Consider the following 18391-nt stretch of genomic DNA (forward strand, 5'->3'; position numbering starts at 1 on the left):
TTCTTCTCAAGGAGGCCATTTCTACTAAGGGCAGATTAATATACCTCCCTTTACTTCCTGGAACTCTGGCACATGTGACTAGGACATGTGACCATGCACATCATCTCAGGGGAGGAAATGCCTTTCCCTGAGATCTCGTGAGATTGCAGATGAGATTTCCCAGCAATGTTCTGCTGATGTAACCTTCCCAGGATGCAACGCTTGGCCACAGGCTGCATCACTATTACCACAGGGGACCAGGAAGTGGAAAAATAGGAAAAGCAAGTAAAAGAAAATATGTTTGTTTAACTAATGGATGTAAGATGATTTCATATCAGCATGCAGCTCTGTATGCTGATGTCATTTTTAGTGAAAGGGGGTAAGGTCCAATTTAAGACACAAACATCTTACTGCATTCCTGACAAAAAGAACTGGGTTGTTTGATGGGCTCAGCTTCCCCTATGCATCTTAAGTCTTAATTGTCAATGTATCTTCAAGATAATGGAAGTTGCAGATGCATACAATTTTGTGTTGGTGTTTCCTGACAAATGGAACAGGCAAAATACATATTTTATGCAGCTTAATATTCACATGTGCCATTTCATACACTGCTGCATATCCACAGAAAGGTTGTCAAGGGGAGACGATATCAATTTTATATCTTAAAAAGGTATATTTACTTGCAAACCATAAACAGGATACAAATCCTGTATGCAAACAATAATAACAATAACAACAAAAAACTGCAACTGAATCATGGTGAAGAAATATGTGTGGCAATATACCCGGCAAACCAAAATGTGTGCAGGGGCAGACATTTTTGATTGTTAATGTAGAGCTTCTTCTTTTCATTTTGTAACACTAGACAAATCTCTCAAGTCTTGCCGAGTCCAAGTATTTAATTGTACATCTACTCATTAATAATGTGGATACAGGAATGGAATGTCACCTTTAGTCTTGTCCCTTTTGCACCAGTGGAATCTGCTCTTTCACTCCCTGCAAGGTCCACAAGACTGATTTTACTGACCTATGAGGAAAAAAAAGGAAAAAAAAAACCATTAACCAAATCTTCACAAAATTGTAATTATTGCTGGCCTCTTTTACTGTGAGAAAAAACATATTTAAAGTTTATTATAAAAAGTTGGCTGAATATGTGGCTATAATTGTGAGTGATGATAGTCAATATACGGTGGTTACATACTTACATATATTTACATAGTTGGTAAGGTTAAGTAAAGACACAAGTCCATCCAGTACCTATACAGTACAGGTGAAACTCGAATAATTAGAATATCGTGCAAAGTTCATTTATTTCACTAATGCAACTTAAAAGGTGAAACTAATATATGAGATAGACTCATTACATGCAAAGCAAGATAATTCAAGCCGTGATTTGTCATAAGTGTGATGATTATGGCTTACAGCTCATGAAAACCCCAAGAACCCCAAATCCACAACCTCAAAAAAGTAGATTATTACATGCAATCAATAAAACAAGGATTGTACATAGAACAATATCGGACCTCTGAAAAGTACAAGCATGCATATGTACTCAGTACTTGGTTTGGGCCCCTTTTGAAACACTTACTGCAATTACTTTTGCACGATATTCTAATTATTCGAGTTTCACCTGTATGTATGTATCAACATGTCGCTAACTTAAATATCCCTGTATATTCTATAAATTGACAAACTCATCTCAGTGTTTTTTGAAGTTATCAATGCTTTCAGACTAACTGAGGAAGGGAAATTCAAATTTTTACCTCTCTAAAAACCTCTCTGTAAAAAAAACCCTTACGCGGTCTGAGATTAAATTGCATCTTGTCCAACTTCTTGTTGTGTCCACATGTTATCTTCAGAAATTTTGTTTAAACACCTTATTTCCGACTACAGCAGTCTCCATTGATGAATCATCATGGGGCAGAACCCAAAAATATTAGAGATGCAAAATATTTCTCTCTTGGAGGCAATGGGCACCAAATAGGGAGACAGAATCTCCCCGATGCAAAGACAGCTATAAAACTTGACCAATTGTCAAACCCTTTACCACTCTATCCAAAACTAAAATAAACATTGCCTTTACATTAAATCTAAGGAACAAAATGCCACCTGGTCACTAGACTTTTTTCCCTGGGAATGCGAGCTTAGGTTTGCTTAGGCATAGAGCATTCCCGATACCGAATCGTCACCCAGTCCTGGCAATATCTGCAGAATCAGGTGACAATTATCTAATATCTACAATTACCATTGCAAGTTAAAATACACACCTCAATGTTGGAAATACAACAGCATATTACTGACATTCTACTGTCAGGTCTTTTGAGCTCTAGATGGTGCTGTAGTGCAATGTTAGTCTCTATGCTTATGCATGTTTATCGATGACACACAGGACGTTCTCTCTGTATGCTGTATAATGCTGTATTCTGATGTAATGTTCTCATAAGCAAGTAAAACTTAATTCAGCATTCCTCAAGATCTCAGTGTTTCATCTAAACACATAATCAACACTCAACACCCAAACCTTGACCTGTCCAAACTGCAACCATCAGTCTAATTTAGTAAGGCATTGCAAGGAGAAATGGTAATATTCAAAAAGGCAGAGACTTAGAGCAACTAATCAGTCTTTGTTTTACTAGTTTACTATTTGTAGTGATTTATTCCACAATAAGAAACACAACAGTTGTCGATTTTCTTGGGAGTATATGTTTTCATTTCTTTAGTATGTCCATATCAAGATCAATTTGCCCAATGCAAACAATCCAAATCCAGGAACACCTACCTAGTGTATTTATCTAGAACAGAATGCCATAATCTGAGCATTCTGCTTTTTCCATTTACTATATGAGGGCTAATAATATTTCCCTACAGCCTGCAGGTGTCACTGCTGTAACAGACGCTAACATAACATAACATAACTGTAGTCCCTGTCTAGGAGATCTGCATAGAAACAACATCAAATGTATAAATTAGGAAAATGGAAACATAATTATAGTCACTTTTACACTATGGATTTAACTCGGCAACCTCACATTTGTACCTTCGGCCAACTTTAATAAATTTGTGGTCTGTTCAAAGATAGAGTTCATAATGAATAAACATTTTTTAGCAACAGATCTCTTATATTACTTTTGAGCTAATCACAACATGATTGTACTGTATATCTGTCCAGACTTTAATGAGGCCATACTTATGCTGGGTATATGTGATCAGGATTTCATTTGAACACATACATTATTGGACAGTTTGTTCCATTTTCTAATAATTAAAGCAGAACTCCGGGCAAATCAAAGTTTTACTTTTACAGTGCGGCTACCCCTGCAATGCAAGGGTTAAGTGCTTGTTTTGTGTAGAGAGATAAAAAAATAGTTATACTAACTTTAACCTCTCTTACAGCGCTCCCTCCAGCCTGTCTCCTCCGCTCCAGTGTATGTTCCTCAGCGTCCTAACGTTCTATACACTGTATAGAACATGATGACTCACAGGACTTTAAACCGCTGGAGAGGAGGGGAACGAAACTGAGGGGACCATTGTAAGAGCAAGCCAGGATTGCGGTTCAGGTGAGTATAACTTTATTTGAGCTCCCTAGAAAAAGCTAAGGACCTAACTTAATTGTGTTGCTGAACTAGGAACCTCCCCACAAAAACCTGATGGAAAATTTGCTCAGGGTAAGCCCCAAAACCAGAATATACTATGAATACAAATGTGTGCACAATATAATAAAAGACCATCAGCGCATTAGAAAGAGCTGTGTGCCTGTGCAGTTTTTACCCAACTGTCAGGGACATATGCACAGAGACAAAGACTGAATGAGCAAGATATAAATTCTACTGATTGCATATTTCTTCTGTAGCCATGTTTAATTACAAAATGTGATTGAACTATTCAGCTTGAAGATGATTATGTGATTCAGATCCTTTGTGTCTGCCTACACCAGATTGATAAAGAAGAACATTAGTTCAGACCAACAAGCATCACAAGATTTACCACTCACTGAGGATATCTTCTGGGTGTCAAACAAAAAAAATTAAAGCTTGGTCTTGTTTGTTTTTTTTTACATTTTTAGTAGTGTTATTGTGTCACATATTGTAAGCAATTTCTGTGGAGAAAACCAGGGAAATCCTGATAGTGATGAGGTTGGGCTTGGTGAAACATAGCCTGGGATTGGCCAAGTTCACTGAAAACTCTGATAGCTATGTCCCAATCAGTAAGTGAGGGGCGCATTCTAAGCCACGCAGCTATATGTCACAGAGGTGGGGAACATCCCAGCCGCAACCTTCCAACACCAATCGGGTCAAGAGGACGGTGTAGCGCCATGGCAGTCAGAGTTTTAAGTGGACTTGGGCAAACCGTGGTATAATGAGTTTGTATTAAGTCCAGCCTCATCACTACTGGATAATAGAGAAAATCACTTTGATAATTATATACTTTATTTTCAGCCCATAAGACATTTTAATGTAGCGCTGTCAAACTTTAAAACTTCCACAAGAACACTGGATACCCAGACTAACTGTACTATGCTCTTGGCAAGTCAAGTTTGTCTATCATGAATTTTCTAGTCAGTGTTTTAATTAATTTTATTGTATATTTAAGTTTGATAGTTACTCAAAAAGCTCTATTTTAATAAAATAAAATTATCAAGAAAAACAATTTAATTTTGATCAAGTTATATATTTTGAGGTTCATGCACTGTAGTGTATACCAATGTACCAATAGACATTTAATAATATACACAGGTACATAATGTATAATATACGGCCATACAGTCAAGCAAAACCTAATCTCAGGACCATGAGCTGTCTGCATATTTTTAGAAAAGCTGGATGACATATTAATGGCTTACTTACGTACTTACTTAAAAAAGCCCCAACTTCCTACTATTAAGATGTTTTCTTAGGACAAGCTAGGCTTGTCCTAAGAAATTTGCCAGGGTATGGGGTCCTTGGGTGGGGGTTCCAACTCTGGATGCATGATTGCAGTTGATATCTATCGAGATGCCAAAGCAATATCCTTCGGCGGTGTTTGCCATCCTATCGGGTAATGTCTTGCTGTGGTTGGGAGCAGGGCTGGTTGTGTGGCGGTGTGTATGTGTGTTTGCTTCTTTGTTTTAATCGCAGCCTGTGTGTTGCTTGTGTTGGGGCTTTGTGTACCCCTTTTCTTTTGAATTAAAACCTTTTATAATTACTAAATAAAACACCTTTAAAAAAAAGGAGTAATCTTCAGTGGTTAGCACTCCTGCCTTGAGACACCGGGCTCACTGGGTTCATAATCCCCTCAGGTCACTATCTGCTAGGAGCTTGCATGTTCTCCCTGTTCTTGTGGGGGTTTCCTCCCACACTTCAAAGACATGTTGGCAGGTAAATTGGCACTAGTATGTATGTGCATGTGAGATGAGGATCTTAGATTATAAGCCACTTGAAGGCTGGGACTGATATGAATGAATAGTATGTAAAGTGCTGTGTAAATTTTTAGCGCTACATAAATATCTGTAAAAAGCAATAATAAATCTCAGCCAGTGTTCAAATACCCAGTTCAGACAAATTCCCATCAACCTGTTTGGGTATTTGAAGTCTGCACATTAGAGCTTGTCAACTTACAAGGTATAGGAGGCTTCAACAGCGGCCCTGACATCGCCAAAAACCATGCACATAATATTCAGTATATGTAATGCTAACTGAGACTGTCAGAGACCTGAGACATACTAGAGGAAATGATGATCAGAGACTGTGGACATGCTACATTTGTGGTTACTAAGCATAATACCTCTTTATAAATTAATGCTCCCACTCCCATTACACATTGCTAGGGTCTGAGGGGTGCACAAGTGCCAAAGGGACATATGTTGGTCACCAGGGTCCACATGCGAACATGAAACACCTCCTTTATTAAATCAGCCTGACAGTTTGCAGCGCTCACCTTCTCGGTAGTGTTCTGGCTGTCAGCATCATGCCTGCGCTGGGTGAAGATGATATTAAATACAGCATGGGAGCGACTGCTGGTCTCATTCATGTTTGTGGCAGCCACAGTTCTGTTCGTGAAGAAGAAAATGCGATGGTAAACAGACACAACAAACTGAAGCCTGGAACTCACAATCATGCATGTTACACCCTATACATGAGAAATGTTTTTGGAAAGAGATCCCAACCATAAAAAATACATAATTTGAAGAATTACAAATCACATAAGGTGACAATTTTTACTTGACTATTGGATTCATCAATTCTGAGACCTTTCTTAAGTTCCTAATAAAGATCACACGGACTGCGCGACATGGGTTTCAATGGCCGCAGCAGCCCTTTATTTATCCATATAACAAATTACATTTTACCAATCATAATAACCAGAAACAACAAGCCAAAATAATAATAACCTAATGGCTGTTGTTACAAGAAGGGGTCTTTGGTGTCCGTTAGCCCAACTAAGGCTTTTCTAAATCCACCCCATGTCCCCAGCCGCATCCCCCACCGGCACAATGACAATTCCAGCATTAACTATGCCCAAGGGGCAGGGGCCCCTGTCCACAACTGACCCCACTGTGGAAAGCACCATACAGATGGTGGAAACCATCTGTAACCCCAAAAAAGGGAGGGCAGGTGACACAACTTGCTTCCTCTGTTGACTTTCCAGAAAAGACTTCCAGCAGCCCCTACAGTTCCTTTCCACGAGGCTCCTCCTGGCCACCTGACCTTCTCCTCTAATCAGGTACCCTTTAATTATTCCACTCATTTAACCCTTCCCAGGGTACAATTCCTCCCCACAGTCATGAAGCCCTTCCACTCAATATCTCCGGGTCTGTCTATATATTTCCTATATCCAGCAATGAATGGAGAAATGTGGCCAGTTCTCCGTTGCCCCTAGTGCAAGAGTAGATACACTTTATGAATAAGAGTTTGTATCTATTTGGGAATGTACACTTGATTATGCCCAGAGATGTGAGAGTTAATAGAACTTGCTTTAGGGGTTGAGTGAAGGGGTTACTTATTCAGCACTCTCTCTGTTCAATTAGGGCCCATTTACACCATTGCATTGCGGTAATGCACATTAACGAGCAAATTACTGCATCGCACCTTACATGGTTTGCTGCACTGTGATGCCATTCATTTGCAATGCCTTCTCTAAGGCAACGCACGTGTGTTGCAGTGAGCCACAACATACCATAGTTGCATTTCAAATTTTCTGACAAGTTCAATCTTTGGGACGTTTTGGTGCATGGGCAGTCTATTATTTTCAATGAGTTGCCTTAAAGTGCAACTAAAGCCAAAACTTTTTTTTTTAGTTTTGGATAGAGTGGAGAGGGATTAGAACACCAGTCAGGTTTGTATTGCTGTGTCCCGGTTAGGGAGAAGCAGCTTCTCTATTTGTCCTGGTGACTGATATCACTGAAAGTGAAAGAAAATCCCAAATTTTGGATTTGTCACCAGAACAGGACCAGATGGGAAATCTTCCAATGGGGATACCAGTTCTGGTGATCCTACTAACCACCGGGGATTCCCCTCACTTTGAAGGGATTTTCTCTCACCTCCTGTTGTGGCTATCAGTCAGGAAGTGAAGGGGAAGCTTCCCAATGGCACACAGATGGCAAAAAAAATCCTGCAGCGGTTATAACAATCCCTTACTCTATCCCCCCAAAAATTGGCTCTAGTTCTATTATATGCGTGATATAATGTGCATTACCGCATTATGTATGTAATTCATCTGTATTCAGCTTGTGTGAAAAGGATTTACAGATGTCACGGGTGAATGTTGGATGTGTAATGTTAAAAAGAGATGTAGGTAAAATTCACATGGCCCTGGTGCAAGATAGAATCATATCTCATACTCTTCAGCTGTCACAGAGCTAAGTAAGCCTACTAGAGCAGATAGCAGAAGAGAAAAATGTATGGAAGGTAGATACACAGCTGGTACACAAAGGTAAGCAGCATCAATAGTGGGGCCCCTTCATCCATAGGCCCAGGAGCAATTGCCCCCTGTGCCCTCTGGAGTTATAGCCTCATTAAAAGGGAACATTTTTTACAGAAAAGAAGGGCTGCAACAAGATTTTGGACAGGTTACAGAAAACATGCTGAACTATTTTGTTTGCACTCCTGGTAAGGTAGTCAGAATGTTCCGTTATTTTGTCTGATAAGCTGCTATCGGAACATTGTCTGCTTTACAAAGATTTCATACTGATATCAGTATTGTATCATTTGCAATATTAAAGTGAGAGGGATTAGAACACCTTTCAGGTTTTTATTGCCCTCTGTGTCCCCGTTAGGGAGATTCACTTCCTCTATTTGTCCCTATGACGGTTTACACTGAAAGTAAAGAAAAATCCTACATTTTGGGTTGTCATCAGAACAAGAATAGATGGGAAATCTTCCAATGGGGACACTTGTTCTGGTGACCCTGATGACCACAAGGGATTTCCCGCACTTTGGAGGGATTTAATTTCACTTCCTGCTGTGGAAATCGAACAGGAAGTGAAGGGACATCTCCCCAATGGGGCACAGATGGCAAAATAAGCTGACAGGGGTTAACTGTATATTACAGTTAAAGGAGAACTATGAGGTAAGTGAAAATTAAACTGTCACACGTCAGCTCATTAGAACGGGAAGTGAGCGAAACACATACTGTCGCTCGCTCACTTCTCGATCATCTCCCTGCAGAGAGCCGTCAGTCATGGCTCCCTGCATGGATTCCCCCTCTCTCCGCTCTGATCCTCCAGCGCTGAGTGGAGGAACGGACAGGGGAGGGGGTGGGTACAGCTGGCTCTGCCTCTAGATAGGCAAAGCCAGCTGTCACTCACCCAGCTGGGTGGATCTCGACAGTAATGTCACGATCCGTCCCGGCTGTGGCAGTCTCAGTATACCACGAGCTGTAGCTCACGATGTACTGAGCTTTGGGTCACGGGAGGACGCTAGTATATGTCCTCCCGTGACCCTTAAGAGAACTATGGGGAAAAACTCTTACCCCATAGTTCTCCTTTAAGCCAATCAGCTGCCACTACACTGCAAGGGCACTCTTACTGGACAAGGACTGCCATTTGGGGGAGCTTAGCCATGAAGTCAGGGAATGTCAGACCCCGTAACAAACTGAAACTAAATCAGAGTGGGGCACTGAGGAAGCTAGTAAAGGTAATAGAAGTCAACATCTGAAGTCTGCAAAACTTTACATTTTAAATGTAAAAAGGAAGATCAGGCTTGCTTACAAAAAATACAAAAAAGTTGCTGTAACCTCCCAAGCACCCAAGTAGTAAAATACTTTGTTTCATCCCCTGTTACTGTCACCTTTAGTGGACAGCTTGGCCTGCATGCAAACAAGGAAACAATATAAATAAAAGTAGTAATGTGCTGAATGCAATCATTACATGTATTATATGCATGCAGTTTTTAGAATACACAAATTTTAAATACAACAGGCCTTTCAAGCAAACTACTTAATGATAATAGGAATGAACATACCTGGCTTTGTTACCAGAGTCCATCAGGTCTTGGATGTCACGGTATGATGTTACAGCCAATTTTGACAAATCCTCAACATATGGTCCCAGTAGGGGGTGCTCACGGACACGTAGATTGCCCTTGTTCTTTGGATTCAGAAGGTCTCTGACCCGCTCACAGTATATCTCCATATAACTCACCTAAAGAAGCAGCAACACTCATATAATTATACTGTACATGCATGGCTGTAACAAGATAAGGTCCGTCTTTAAAGAAGTTAAATGTACAATGTCAATGTGCACAGCTATATTCATATACAGGAAGGAATTAAATGGAAAAATATATATATATATACATATATATTTCCTGACACCAATCCATGGCAGCATACAATGGGTATGGCTCCGCCCCCAGCCAAATCACAGGACCAGTTATACTATAAATTAAAGCCCGCCTCCCAAGGCCACCATTCTTTTTTTTGTCCTCACTGCTCAAGCCGGTTATACTAAGGATATGTTTGTGTTTTTTTTGCCCTCACCTTGCCGGTTTCTTCTGGCCTGCCGCACAGGTTCAGCCTCTCCTGTTGCGAAGTTCCCTTTGTTCAGATGGCTGAATGCAATCTTAATAGGGAAGCCCCCCCCATAGCCTTGGAGTTGGGGTGCAGGAAATGGTCTCTTGGGGTCTCTTCATGTTCAGATGCTTCCTCCATCATGGCGGCAGGTTGAACACCTGCTTAGCCTCCTGCTCTTGGGACTCCAGAGAGGAACCGTGACTCAGCTGCATCATCAGAAGCTATGGTTGTACTGGGATGATCACATGCATGGACAAGCTGACAAGTAGGATCCACTCCATTTTCTTTCAATGAGTTTGTTTAAGTAATACATGTGCTGCTATTTCCTATAGCCTTGCAGTACTGCTTTGCTCTTGCTAAATCTTTCTTAATATCTGTTGTGTCTGTAAATCCATTCAGTTTTCCATGTGTGCTTAAAACCTTCCATATGTGATTCTGTGGTGCTGCTAATGCCTTAGCTGAATCTTGCAGGTAATTACCTGAAACATCAATTAGCTTGCCTGTGGTGCTTTACCCTGCAGGTGTTTGCTGAGTGCAGGCTGCTGCCACTTGTAGCTGTGCTGCTAAACCTTTAAACTGGATCTTAGAGTAATATGTTAATTGGTTGTTTGCTGATTCTGTCGGCTTCAATCTTGTGCCTTGACTCTTGGGGGCCTTTCATGTGAGTGTTTTGCTGTCACCTGTGGTTCCCCAGCGTTGTTAATGTTTAAAATGTAACTTATGGAATTGGTGCTTCATTTCAGGCCTATTCTGCCTGTTATTCAGTAATCTTAGCCAGGAAAGGAAAATTACCGATAGGTAAGTATACAATTTTCCGTTATACGGTGTGTATGTATATGTGTGTGTGTGTGTGTGTGTGTGTGTGTGTGTATATGTGTATATATATATATATATATATATATCACAGGGCTGCCATGAGAAATCATGGGGCCCCGTACAGCCTACCTGACATCCTCACCCCCTGGGATAAAGTGGGAAAGTGTTAGAATTCTTTTCAATTATTTTCCCACTGAAAAGATTCCCCTCACTTGCTCTCATGGTGACACGTGTTCAGATGTTCAGGAAGTGATGGGAATCATTTCCAATGGGTATAGCAACAAAAACACTTTTTACACTGTTGCACCGCAGTAACGTGTGGCTTCCGCAACCGGTGCAAATTCACGTCATGCACACTGGTACACTGTTGTGCAATTCATTCTTAATGACACCCTAATGCTCTTTACCAGCACACCACAAGGCACAGAATCCAGCCTTAAGAACACGGGGTAAGGGATAAAACCCCTTGTCAGTCTTTTTGTTGTCTGCATTTTCCTCTCCCTATGACATTAATTAACTTATTTGTTGTCCTGGCGTCACTGAAATAGGAAGTCCAACCACAAAGTATGGTTTTAAAGGCCAGCGTTCTGACCATGTTTCATGTTAAACCCAAATTAAAGGGGGTAAGATGTAACATGGTCACATTCCCAAGCCCCCTCACTCTCACCCCACCCCTTACTTACTTAAATCATGGGTTTCTTTGCCTGCACAGCTGCATCATCCATTCACACATCCATTTACAGGAACAGAGAGACTACAAATCTTATCTGCCACCGCGGCAGAGGGCCTGGTAGATCTCAATGGAACACAAGTGTGGTGACATCTCTGCACTTGTTGTCCATTGATAACTTCCTCCAGCTCCGTAAATGAAAGTACATATGTCCATACAGACCTGGGGGTGGAGAAACAGCCTGCTGCAGCAGCCTGTGCATTGTACCCCTGATCCCCCAGTCGTGATTGCAATGCTTTGCAGGTTCCAATGCAAAAAAAATTTATAAATGTTAAAAGTATAAATGTTAAAAAATTCTTTCATCAGTATGGGTACATTTATTCATTTTATGCAACAAATAGACTATGCCTTTAAGTTCATCATCACACACAGGTTGTCTATTATAACATTGCACTACACTGCTTAACCATGTCATTATTCATATTACTAAAATCACTACTGACAAAATACAATTTTTCCTGTCTTGTGGGGCTCACTTCAATATTTCTTCAGTAGCTGACAAAGTCTCAGTAGCCATGTCCTACAGGGAATATGACTACAATTGGCCTACCTCCACAGAATAAGACATGTTGTCATTGGATGTGTCATTGATACGGGAGAAGAGGTCTTCACAGAGCTGTAACAAAGATAAGAAATATCATTTCAATTCACCATGACAACTGAAACATTGTACATCACCAGCTATAAATAAATGTCTTGATCACCAAGTCTGAAAGTCCTGGGCACTAAACAGTTAACACTTTACAGGCAGTGCAGGTTTAATTAATAATTCACAGACACAGACTATATCTTGAATAATTCACACAGTGTGAGGAGTCAATGAATAATTCAGATATTGAGGGGTTAACTAGATGAAAAAGCAGCAAGGTAATCCCCCTGAACTCTAGCAGAAACTCTTTGTGTCTATACGTCTGTCTTTCTATTTTTATCACAGGATGTCTTTTTCTTGGGAAAGTAATGTACTTAGCTGCAGATTCCAGGGTCCAACAACAGGTTAATAGTCTTGCAGATAATAATAAATGACTGAATACAATGACCAGACATGACGCGTTCCGGAAAATGACCCAAGTGGATCTTATTATTAAGTGGTCTGGTTACCTTACATTACCTTATACTTTCAAAAGCTATTTCATTGATCATTTGTAAAGTTTAAAACAACAGACATTTACAATGATATCAATGTAATTAAAAATAATATATGTTACATACACTGAGTGGCCAGATTATAATGACCACCCCATCAGTACTTCATTGGGCCACAAGATAACTCCACGACATGACTTGGTTGGACCGCCTCGTGACTCCACGAGATGTTGAAAGGTGATGCGAGGAATCTGACACTGCACTGTTGCCCTTCTGTTGTCTTGTACCAGTCTTGCCACTCTCCGTTCTGCCCATAACAATTTACAGACGTGTTATATTGCAATGGTCTGGCTGGAATAAGCCTTCCATCACACTAGAAACGCTTATAGTAACATTGTAGCCAGGAGCCTAAAGTAGGGTATACACGGTGAGAATTTCAAACGAACAAAATCTATTTCAGAACGTTCATTCAACTTTCTAATTATTGATGGGGTCAAATCGATGATCAATTTTGGCCGCAGTGACTAAAAAATTCGAAGGAGCGTGTTGGAAATTGTTTCTCAACTGGACGGATTTCTAACACTGAATGTGGTTTTCGTTCAGGAACTCTATTCATTCCCAAATTGAATGTTAAATAAAAAGGAACTTTAAAATAATATATGTATATAAAGATATATATATATAGATATCTGCTTGGGCAACACATTGGCTTAGTGATTAAGACTTATACCTTGCAGCACCGGAGTTCTCAATCTGGATAACACCCAGGACACTATTTGCATAGAGCTTACATGTTGATCCCTGTGCTGGCATGGATTTCCTCTGGTTACTCCTGTGTTTCATCCCACACTCCAAAGACATGCTCATGGATTAATTAGCTATTGTCTAAATTGGCCCTAGTATGTGTATGCAGGACTAAAAAATCCCAACAGCAGACCCTAGTAACACTCTTGGCTAATGCAGCTCTGGTACACATTTCAGGCATGGATCCACAGAAGAAGTACGGTTCCAAGGTTAGCCATGCACCATAAATCACAACTTGGTTATGGTGGAGGGAATGGGATGGGGAAATGGTGCTTTAGCACAATGCCCCTGGAAACATGTAATGCTGGATGCCACCGTCGCTCAACCTGTAGAAATTTAGCTAGTTTGGGCATAGGCACATGAATGTACATTATGAATTGTGTGAATTGTTCAATGTAAGCATCCAGAATTATTTCAGAGCCTTGGCTTAACAGCATTATATTAACCAGTTGACATCCGCGGTGTTAAACCCCCTTCCCATCCAGGCCATTTTTCAGTATTCAGCGCTAAAAAAAACGCAAGCAGAAAAAAAAGACGGCAACCCGCAGATGCAGCAGTGCCGTCCGTCCGTTTTTTTACTACGGGCGGACGGCAAGAGGTTAAAGAAGGAAACATTTGGGAAATATAGGTCATTTTGATTTGAAGACCTAGTCATGATATTCCATGTTATGAAAAACACAATAATATGAGCACAATACCCCCCTGGATCAAGGGAAAGGTTTTATGCATGATCCCCCTCAGGAGTTCCACCAGACCACTCCTCTATGTTCTGAGATAGGCGGTTATTGTTGTCTGCTACCAATGTATTTACTACCATACTGCAGGAGCTGCCTAAGAGATTTGTAGCCAGGCATCTTGAACATCTTGAAGGTGGGATTTGCTATGGAACTCAATCAGATTTCTGCAAGCACACACACGTACGTAAGCATATATGCAGACATACAACACATGATGATATTGTTACCTGAGGTATGATTCCTTGCTGATCTGGCTCCTGTTTGCCCATCATAGTGTATGATTTACCAGCTCCTGTCTGTCCATAGGCAAAGATGCAGACATTGTATCCCTCAAAAGCATGCTGCAACATCTCCTCCCCGATATCTTGGTATACCTGTGTCTGTCCAGCAAACTGGCTGTCTTCATTCTATAGAGTGATACAATAATGAACAACCTTCTACACGCTGAACTATCGTTGTTTTTCTATAGTATACAGATCTCAATCTCTGTCACCTTAGGGATCTACTTGGCAGCTTTACTGAAGTAGCAACAAAAAGTTGTAAAAAATGATTTGTGAATAAAAATAGAAATCTATAAGCCATTTGCATCATTGCCTGTTGCAGAACTAGCCTTATGCTCTTTACATGTTACAATCATAGGACCTACCTAAACTATTCATTCACCTTGTATCTTACAACGGAGGCCCTTGCACTAGATAGTTGTGAAAAATATAAAAAAGATTATACCATCAGTTTGTAGCCTGTTCGGTGAGATTTAGGACCAGTGGGGACAGTTTTTGTGTATAACTTGTAATATTCAGGGCGGATATGACCCGTAGCCAGCCGTATCAGAAAATGCACTTTTATTTTTTTCCACAAACAGTCAAAGTAAATGGCTTATATTCAGCAAATACAAGATTCGGCTCAGCGCCTGTATACTATGTCCCACCTCAGGGTTAGAGTCACAGCCTGCAGTGTCTCAGCAGACTGTATTCCACAGCTTAACACACATAGCCATGTGTCCTGTTCCAAACACTCCACACAGACAGACTGACTGGCTTCCTGTTCCTTTTTAACACACCCTCTGGCTGGTGATTTATCCCTTTCATTGCCAGAACTGGCTGTAGTCAGGGATGGAGGCTCTGAATACAAGGTGACCTTAACGGGACCACCACCTAAACAAGGGAGGGATATACTGTCCATCCAGGACCCACTCCTGGCATCCTGTACAAACTGTTCTATAGATCTTTGGTCACACCAGTGCAGTGTGTAAAAATAACTTTCTCTGGGCCCCTGATTTCCCCAATCTTGTATCTTAATTGGGTTGAGAATATGAGTTAAATCAAATAAATTGTTTTAGCCTAATATAATTTGAATGCATTAATTACACATGTGATGAATTATTTGAGAGCTATGAGAATAAAGCTTTAAGCATTTTTGTTTGGTTTTGTGGTTTTATCCTGTAAGTCCACCTTATTCACTCCTCTTCTTAGACATGTATCCTTCTATTCCTAAACTGGGCAGTATTGTAATTAAATTATAGGGAAAAAATTTATATTTTTATTTTCCTTATCTGCATATCTCTTTTAATAAAATTCCGTATTTACCATATATATCAGGGGTAGGAAACCTTGGCACTCCAACTACAAATGCCATCATGCCTCTGCCTCTGTGAGTCATGTATGTAGCTGTCAGAGTCTGGCAATGCCTCATGGGACTCTACTGGTTCTATAACAGTTGGAGTGCCGAGGTTGCCTACCCTGATATATACAAAAGAGATCTAAACACTCTAAGCCTCTCCTTTCATGTTGTCAGAAGCCATTTGATAGATGAAATAAGCAAAAGATATAACAGAGGGCAAAATTATACATTTAACTCCTCTCTACACAGATTAGAAAGTGAGTTCTTAATACAGTAAACATGACATTTCTTATATGTTTAAAATAATAGCTCTTACAAATGTTTAGCTGTTCTTAATTGTGTAATATTCATGTACTGTATTTAGTATGTAATGGAAGTTAAAAACTAGAACAATTGCCGCTCTATGTGCTGGGATGTGTGCTACTTACTGAAGTGTGGGACCAGTAAGAGTAATCAAAGTTGAAGCTTTTGGGAGTTTCCTTTGGCTGCTTAGGGTTGATAATAGCTGAAGATAAGAACAAAGAAAATCATAGTTAATATGTTATTGCTTACATGTTTCATCATTTCATCATTCTGGTACATGGACACATTAGGGTGACCAATTACAGACACGCATTTTCATCTTTGCTTGAACACCAAACCATCGGGAACAATCACAGTCCGGGAACCAACAAACTGATGAGGTGTACAGGGGCTGACGATTTTCTTCTAGTTCCACCAGAAGAAAGTGAGGTCATTAAACAAAGTGAGGTGTTCCAATTTATGATCATCAAAGTGTTTTCAGGTCACTGGCTGATCTTCTTCCAGGTTTGGAGTCTTCTTCCATGTTTATTTGACGGACTGGGATGATGTAACTTTGCCCCAGCACATACCCATGTTGGGAATGTACACTGAGCTGCACAATCTGACAGGCAGGAAAAGCACTTATGATGGGAGACATAACAGAGTCTCTCTTGTCATAAAATGTCAAACTGTCACAGTTTTTTTTTGAATATGAGTTTAGTTCTGCTTTAACTGAATACTTGGTAATCTTGCCATGTTCAGGCACTTACTGATATAAAGAGACATCTGTTTCTTTTTTGTGCTCCTGTGTTGTCACCCCACTACATGCCTGCTGGTGGAGCCTACACCTGCCCTTGAAGGTGGAATCCAAAGCAAAGATGTGCAGCTGTCAGAGTGCAAAGATGTAGGCAGGAACGGGGCCACAAAGGGGATCAACAGCAAAAAGTATATACAAAAGTGAGTTTTTTTTTATAGAAAGTAAGGAAATTATTTAAGACACCCATTGCTTCAGCAAACTAAATGCCATCTAGTTAGGGTTTTGATTTACTTCAATGGCCATATTAAGTTATAGAGCCTATCTTCTGATAACGTTATACTGTAAAAGAAACATGACCTAATAAAAATCAAAAAGGCCATGCATGCTGTATACTGTGTAGCAAAAGATTCAGCCAGTTAGTTACAAACAGCTTTAAATTCCTCTCACACTCCTGCATTCTTGTGCTTTGCTGGCATGGTGTGTAATGGGTACATTGTGCTTTTTAGGCACCTTTTACATGCAACAAAAGGTAAATCTCCCTTTTCAGTCTTTGGATTCCATATCTCCTAGTACTCTGCCAGCTGCAGTTTGCCAGTTTTGTTAAACTGTAGATATGATCAGTTTTCTCTGTGCAACATTAGTGGTAACTAGGATTTCATTGTCATATATCCCTCACTGATGGTGTCTGCCCTCCGCTCCTCTCTCCCTTCTCAACAGTGTGGGATTATGTGGGCACAGAGGCTGTCTTTGTTCTCCCAGGAAAACCGTGCCCAGTCAGCATGTCCTGACTGATGCCAAATCCCTATGACACCACACAAACACAATGCAGCGCATTTAAAATACTGAACCAAAGGACATAGGAGGGGTCATGGGCATACAGGTTTACATCGCCAGAGAATGGAGGACAAGCTAAAGCCTACAAATCCCAGAATGCATGAGGATCCTTTCCAAATAATGACTTCCTCTGCTGGTTACTATGGAGTAAAAAAAACGTGAGCAGTGTACAAAGCTCATTTATTACAAAGCCTATCCCATGACCTTAGAAAGGGGGAAACAAATAGCTGACATAATTTTTAGCACATAGGTAGTGATTCAAACAGCGTTTTAAAGTAAGCTCACAGCAAAAACATACACTGTGCAGCCAGTTGTAGCATAAATCTGAAAACTAACAATGTTGACAATTTCATATTTCGGGATCTATTGAAAAAACACCAGTGCAAATAAAGCAAGAGCAACCATCTTGTCTTGAATTGTATTGTAAGTGTACTGTCTTCCTTTTTATTGTAAAGCGCTGTGCAAACTGTTGGTGCTATATACATTTACTGTATATTAATAATTAGTAATAATAATAAGTGGAGCTTTTGTACATAGCCCATTTTCCTCAATTTTAGTTCCAGTTTATTTAGCATCAGTCTTTGTAAAATGTAAAATTGTAAAATAGGAGTCTTGTGGAAATGAGTATATACGAATTGTTGATGAGAGTATGGCAACAGCAAGTAACTGTACCGCAAAACACTAGGCCTGATTTATAAAATCTAGAGGAATAGTCAGAATTTTACCCAATCAGTTTTTTCTTTTCTTTTCTTGGGTAGCATT

General features: G+C 40.2%; 1 protein-coding gene across 7 annotated transcripts in view; it reads right to left on the reverse strand.

Annotated features, from left to right (window-relative positions):
* The window catches only part of KIF1A (kinesin family member 1A), a 136942-nt gene that overhangs the window by 72757 nt on the left and 45794 nt on the right, over positions 1-18391 (reverse strand). For all 7 annotated transcript variants that reach the window (XM_018567909.1, XM_018567907.1, XM_018567906.1 and 4 more), the window contains exons 3-8: positions 16185-16261; positions 14364-14543; positions 12063-12128; positions 9417-9595; positions 5893-6004; positions 929-1006 (exon numbers count right to left, since the gene is read on the reverse strand). In XM_018567909.1, the coding sequence (XP_018423411.1) occupies positions 929-1006; positions 5893-6004; positions 9417-9595; positions 12063-12128; positions 14364-14543; positions 16185-16261 (692 nt within the window). The remainder of the gene's footprint in view (positions 1-928; positions 1007-5892; positions 6005-9416; positions 9596-12062; positions 12129-14363; positions 14544-16184; positions 16262-18391) is intronic.

This window comes from Nanorana parkeri, unplaced genomic scaffold (assembly GCF_000935625.1).
Source record: "Nanorana parkeri isolate BGI_ZX_2015 unplaced genomic scaffold, ASM93562v1 scaffold1114, whole genome shotgun sequence".
NCBI classification, from domain to species: domain Eukaryota; kingdom Metazoa; phylum Chordata; class Amphibia; order Anura; family Dicroglossidae; genus Nanorana; species Nanorana parkeri.